The 6,577-nt window shown below is 31.4% G+C and overlaps 1 protein-coding gene across 1 annotated transcript; it reads right to left on the bottom strand.

The window, feature by feature from the left end:
• Nucleotides 1-3,873: 3,873 nt before the first annotated feature.
• On the bottom strand, nt 3,874-5,473 carry LOC110031091 (caffeic acid 3-O-methyltransferase-like). The gene is made up of 4 exons (XM_020734136.1): nt 5,206-5,473; nt 4,807-5,117; nt 4,539-4,603; nt 3,874-4,244 (listed from the first exon to the last, which is right to left on the bottom strand). Exons 1-4 carry the CDS (start codon nt 5,463-5,465, stop codon nt 3,951-3,953), a joined length of 930 nt encoding a protein of 309 aa, XP_020589795.1. The 5' UTR covers nt 5,466-5,473; the 3' UTR covers nt 3,874-3,950.
• Between the last annotated feature and the right edge of the window lie 1,104 nt (nt 5,474-6,577).

Below are 6,577 nucleotides of genomic sequence, written 5' to 3'. Positions count from 1 at the left end.
CTTATAGGAAGCTTTTCCCGAACCCAACATAATATAAACCCTATTTAATTCCTTATATTAAATAGGGGAATTTGTCGGCCAATATATTGGTTTTGCAGACCAAACGGATGTCATAACTTTCTTTAGTTTATTTGATCGAGCCTCACCCTCAATTCTTGTGTTCATCCTTCGGGATAGATATAGGGTTTGAGGTAAAGCGCTCTTTCATTTAAACTATGAAAATTATGGGGTCAGTTTGACTTCATCTTTTTCAAAATTAAAATTTTTTTAAAAAAAAAAACGTCCCTCCGAAGTGGGCAACGGGATTTCAATTCCGATGACCTACAGCTTCTTACGGGCAAACCCTACACCAAAAATAGTGCCGACATACTTTGATTCTTCTTTTAATCAAATGATTTGGTTTGTGTGTTCAAGCATACTTTGTGAGTAATTGCTCCTTCTTTGGGATGGGGATATAGAGTGGATGTATGTGAGAGTTTCTTTATGTGTTGTGGATATTAACTTTTTGTGATTCATGAACATTTCACTTTAGTCATGTAATTTGTTAAAATCTATTGTGAATTACGATTCTCAGAAGAGATAGCAATAGAATCAACTAAGTTAATCACATTAGCTTGAAGGAATAAGGATATATCCTTTAGGATAATGCAAACTTTGGGGAGAATGTCATGCTCGTGTTAAAGGTTAGAATTAGGGAACTAATCTACATCTTAACCTAACCTTCTTATTCCACTGGAAGGGGGCAAGGAAGAGATTTGCTCTTGTTTGTCATCTTTTTATTTTGTGAAGTTTTCACATACATTTCTTATTGAACCTTTCTAAGGGAGAATCTTCTTTCACACTTGAGTAACCTTTCATTTTCATTGCTGATAACTTGGGATTCTTGTGTAGAACTTTAATTAAACCAAAATTTCAGGCTTATGTTGAAAATAGTAGGCTAGAACTTTTCCTTCATTGAATTTTTCTTGTTCCCTATGGGATTAACAACCAAATTCAAACATGGCACCATTGATACACCACATATACTTGTGTGAGCAACCCATGCTTCACAACACTTGGTGTGGGTCAAAGTGCAAAGTCACACCAATATCTTTCATTTTTTAAATATTTTTATATCATTAAAGGATATAATAGATAATCAAGATAAGATTTCACAAGTGCATGTGCTTCTTGATTATAAGGAGATAATAATTATTAAAACTAAATTAAAATTAACACATCACTCATTTTTAAACATAATAAAAGACTAATCTAATAAGGCATGAGAATTATTTTTGAAGTGGTTAAAATAGCTTTAGGTCAATTTATCTATTTTTGTATGATTAAATGGATTAATGCACTGTAGCCATCTTTTACAGATCCAAATTTGATTAAATTAACTATTAAGCTTATGATTGGCCCAAAATGGTGAACAAATAGTTACAATGGCTACTTATTTAATGAATTTAAAGTATTCACCCAAGATTATGGGAGTGAGTGTCAATAGTAAACAATTTTGAATATATAAGAAGTAAATATGTGCCAAAAATAAGTTGTAAGAGACTCACTTAAATGTGTTAAATGTAGAAAATAAGCTCATATGTAAATTTAATTTACACTTATTTATTAAAAAATAATAGTAAAATAATTAGGGTCTTAAATCTTTGTTACTACCAAATGCTTACCTGCAATTTTCAAAATTCACAAACCTTCTTACTACCCCCCAAAAGAATAATAATAATGTTATTTTCTCACAAAATTAATTACAAAACAAAAAAAAAAAATTTCTTTGAAATATATTTTCAATTTACAAGAAGTTAGATCTAGCAATACTATTGAAAATAATTTTATTGGAGGAATAATTGACCAAAACTCTTTCTCTTTATGGAACAATTTATCGAGGCAAATATTACAGTGACAAAATTGTTTTAACTTTTAGGATCAGATCCCAGCTGCAAATTGAGAAATTCGATTGCCCATCTCTTAAAAAGCAAATACTACAATTTTTTCCCTTATTAATAAAGAAGAATATAATTGAAGTACATGAGAAGAAATATTATTGATCACACATCAATACAAGTGCCTTGTAGCATTATTTATAAGTTGCTTACAATGTAAATTGGTAAATAGTTTACAGGGGTAAAAGAGATAGAATACAATAATATATATATTCTAACATTTTGTAATCCCTATCATTATTGTAGAGACAAACGACATACCAGAGGAAGAGAAGAGTAGCCAAAGCAGAGAATCAATGATCCCCATTTTTAATTTTGGATTAATTTTCTTAATGGTATCTAAATTTAAAATCTTTTAATGAGAAAAATTAATAATTATAAATAACTCATAATAATTCAATAATCCCTCAAAATTTTATGAAGTATTTGTGAAACTCCTTTACACTTTTGAAACTAAGTTCATAAGTTTTTTAGATCATTTGAACTTAAAATAAACATAAAACACAAATTAAAACACCTAAATCAACTAATTTTAAAGAAAATTCAAAAGAAATCTAAAATTCGTAAAAAAAAAACACTTTTATGTGCTTTTAGGTATTAAGAAACATCATTTTGCTTATTTATTTAAAAAAATTAATTTTTTTATAATACTTGGGGTGCTTTAAGTTATATGTTCACCCATCCCCCGAGATAAAGTTATATATTTATAATTAAGCATTTTAAAATCTCCAAAGTCAAATTCAAACAACAAATTCTAAAAAATAAATAAAATTATTAAATAACTAATCATTTAAACCCAAACCACCAAATGGTAAACATTTAATCTCAAATCAAATTAAAATTCAAAAACAAAACCCTACTTCCTATTCATCACATATCCTAACACACACCCATTAAATTTATGTATTAAGGTACCAGCCCTATATTTAGCATTGAACCTGTAAAATAAAATAGTTTAAACAAGATGAATAAACTTGTACATCAATACATCCCAATCGACCATGATTGACTTTAAGCTCCTCTGATTGTATCCAGACAAAGTCCAAGAAATATGTCTAGATGTGACATTCAAACAACATCTATCTTAAAACGTTTTGGTTTGCTTCATATGTTATTTTGCAATAAATTCTTCATCCTTGGCATGATGAGAAATTCCTTAAAATTTTATGAACTTGTTAGGGTGCATTACCAATTTCAAGAAAAAATGATCACTAATGAGGAAGTTCTTCCTAAATTTACAGAAGAAAATAAATAAGCTTAGTCTTTCTCCTAGATGGTGCTAAATGATTATGTCCCAAAAATTTCTCAATAATAGAGAAAGATAAGTCTTGGTTCAATAGTAAAGTCCAACACACGCATAGAGAGTTAGAAGGGAAAAGAGAATAACATTTTTGCATTAAATTCTAAAAGGAAAAAAAAATCATAAAGACTAGCATAGTCAAAATAGTTTACTAGAAAATTTAATTTATATGATTTCAGTTTTCTCTTCAATTGAAGAAGATGAGAACATAAAATTATTAATACCCGATCCTCCTATTAGAAAATAGTTTCCTATCAGGTATTAATCATCAAATGGTTGCAGCCAAATTACAGATATAAAAACTTTGTAATTTCAACTTTCTCAATTCAGAAGAAGAGTGGATTTGTGTAGACATTGTTAATTATTTTAACTGGGTCAGACCCTCTTATTTTTGCTTCTTTCAAGGGTTTCCAATATAAAAAATCGAGGTGTCACCTACTGCTTACTTCTCTTTAATTACCTGTGTGTGTGCTGGTTTTCATGCAATGCTAAGACTATAAATAATCATTACTCTTTCACCTCGAATCTTCTAGCACAAATCACATATAGTATTATTCCACGAATAAAAAGAAAACATGATAACAATATTTAAAGATCAAACAATATTTAATGACTAAAAAGAAAACATGATAACAATATTTAAAGTATTATCCCATATTTAATTAGATTATTAAAAGTTCAAATTGAGGTATGCATAACTGAGCTCATGCATGTCATTTTACAAACTCCAGCACATGATGGTTTAATACTTTGCATGCAATTTTGAATTGAGAGAAATTTGCTTTTTTAGCTAACGACCGATACTCTTGCTCAGTACGCTCTTTTGCATCACCGATAGTCATCATGATTAAATTCGTGGCATAAATGTCTTGTGCAACGACATTTCCTTCAATAATCTCGGGAAGAATTTGTTCCACAATAATCACTTTTCCAAAAGTCGGCAACGCGCTCCAACAGTTTTTCAAGATTTTGAGGCATTTCTCATCGTCCCAATTATGAAGAACCCGCTGCAATAAAACACATTAAAAGAATTTCATGTGCATTCAAAACATGTTAGAGACTTCATAGTTAAATTTAAGTTGTTTATATATGAAAAATTATATCACATTTCAAAGAGATTTGTTGAACTTCGTTTTGATATAATAAAGCAAGTTAAAATCGATTAATTGTCGATCGATATGTATAAGCAAGACATTAGTCATTTTATTTTTACTATTTTGAATTGTTTTATACTCTGTTTAAAATTTCCTCATTTAAAAACATTATAAAAAATGGTAATATATTATTGGAAGTTTAAATACCTTTAATAAAATAGTCCCTCCACTTGGAATCGTGATAAACATGTCCCCTCCAACATGTTGCACACCTAAAGATTGAAGGCAAAAATCAAGTAATGAGCTTTTTCAATAAATGTGAAATGAGTTACATTGCAGAAATTTGAAGGACAAGAACTATATAGAATATTAAGCATGTACAAATACCTAGGATATATTATTTTGCCTAATTATCTCACTAATAACAATCAATGGTTAGAATTAGAAGCCACACTAGTAGTTACAAGCCACGTACCGGGAAAAGATGGTGCCTCAGAAACGACATGAGGTAGATCAAAGTTAATTCCTTTAATATGAGGATATTTAGAGATGATCATTTTCAATAAAGTTCCATCTCCGCCACCAACGTCGACGAGCTCTTTTACTTGCTTTAGACCACCATACTCTTCAACAAGCTTTTCTATCACCATATTGCTACTGCTTGCCATGCCTTTATTAAATAACTCACAAAAACTTGGGTTCTTAGCCATGTACTCAAAAAAGGTTATGCCATGAGTTTTTTTGAAGGGATTTACTCCCTCTTGCACCGCTTCCTTCATATGATCCCTGTCAAAAACATCAATCGAAACGTAACATGAGCTAATTTTGCATTTCATAGGTCCTTCACAAATATGACCCCTGTTCTATATTATACCATGTATCTGTTAAAGGCTTTTGATTGCCCACAAGAAAAAGAGGAGCTAAAGATGCCCCAGGTTGGTTCTTGGTTAGGAGCCTGCTTACTGGTGTGAGCCCATATTGCTTCAACGAGGAATTAGTAGTGCAGGTGAGGAGGGAATGAGTAGCAAGATATCCCAATATGGGTTCTAGCATGATTGCAGCTTTTTCATGCCGACATTCCGGCAGGTTTCCGGCAATCTCGACGGCAGTCAGCTGGGAGTTAGGACCTGCCATGGCCAATATGTCAAGTGTCAAAGACGCCGAGATCAAACGCTGCCTTCACTGCCCTGCAAAGAATAGTGGCGGCGCAGAGATGCATGCCGGCACCAAAGGCTTCATCCTCCTTAGTTGTAATGTTACTCATGTTGTTTTTTTTAAGTTTGGAGAAAGGAAGGAGAGGTTTGGCTTGAATGAATTCGTTTGCTCCTCTGCTGCTTCTCGATTTATAAGAATTTTTGTAAAATTAGATTGGTAGATTTGCCATGTTTTTAAAGATAAGATTAATTGTTTTTACTACATGTGTCCTGATGATGATGATGATGGGTAACAGCGTCAGCCATTACGTAATCAGAGAAGAAAATTAGCCGAGTTCATAACTTGTGATCAACGACCGCATGTGATTCCGAATTTGATTTCTATTTGGTAATCATCTTGTAGGATATCTTAATTGTTTGAAGGCATTTTTGCAAATTACTATTAGCAATCTGTCATATAATTTAATTAATGACTCACGACCTAAATAATGTTTGTTCATGAATTCACTGAAATAATGTTTGGAGTGAATTTCTATTCTAGGAATGGAAGTTAGATTCTCATTAGAGTATGAAGTGAACAACACTCTTACATCATACGAAATATTTCCTTCTCAGAATTTATTTAATGGTGTGAACGTAATCTAATTAAAAGATGTGGAAACGGGATGCATAGGTTTATGATTGATTTTTTGCTTGGATACACAAGATGACAAACATATACATGCGATGGCTAGTGTAGCTAAAGTGACATACAATATTAGTGGGAGTCGTCGTAACAGATTGTGAATTAATGTTCAACTGATTAATGGTCTTTGACGGAACTAATTTTACTAAAATGTTAAATCCTCTCACTTGTAGTAGACCCAATAACAGAGTTATAACAAAAGGCGAACAAATCAGACAATAATCAATACATTGTAAAAGGAGTGAACGTTTTACATAGGTTGAAAAATGACAAATAGCATATTGAAATAAACGACACAAGTTTGAGCCACAAATTTTGGATCAAATTTCTTTCGAGCCGACCACAATTAAGCACGAAGTAAGAATATTAACAGTCTACGGAGGTTGTTAAAGCGGTCGAATATTGAA

Source organism: Phalaenopsis equestris, unplaced genomic scaffold (genome assembly GCF_001263595.1).
Source record: "Phalaenopsis equestris unplaced genomic scaffold, ASM126359v1 Scaffold000002, whole genome shotgun sequence".
Classification (NCBI taxonomy): Eukaryota; Viridiplantae; Streptophyta; class Magnoliopsida; order Asparagales; family Orchidaceae; genus Phalaenopsis; species Phalaenopsis equestris.
Note: the sequence above shows the minus strand (reverse complement) of the source record. Positions and strands in the feature narration are given on the sequence as shown.

What these genes read in the sequence shown, in the direction of transcription:
- LOC110031091 (XM_020734136.1), bottom strand. Translation starts at nt 5,465, where the DNA reads ATGGCAGGTCCTAACTCCCAGCTGACTGCCGTCGAGATTGCCGGAAAC. An exon ending in TGAGGCACCATCTTTTCCCG is followed by an intron (nt 4,604 to 4,806) that starts GTACGTGGCTTG and finishes TTCAATCTTTAG; the next exon opens with GTGTGCAACATGTTGGAGGG. An exon ending in GAGGGACTATTTTATTAAAG is followed by an intron (nt 4,245 to 4,538) that starts GTATTTAAACTT and finishes GTTTTATTGCAG; the next exon opens with CGGGTTCTTCATAATTGGGA.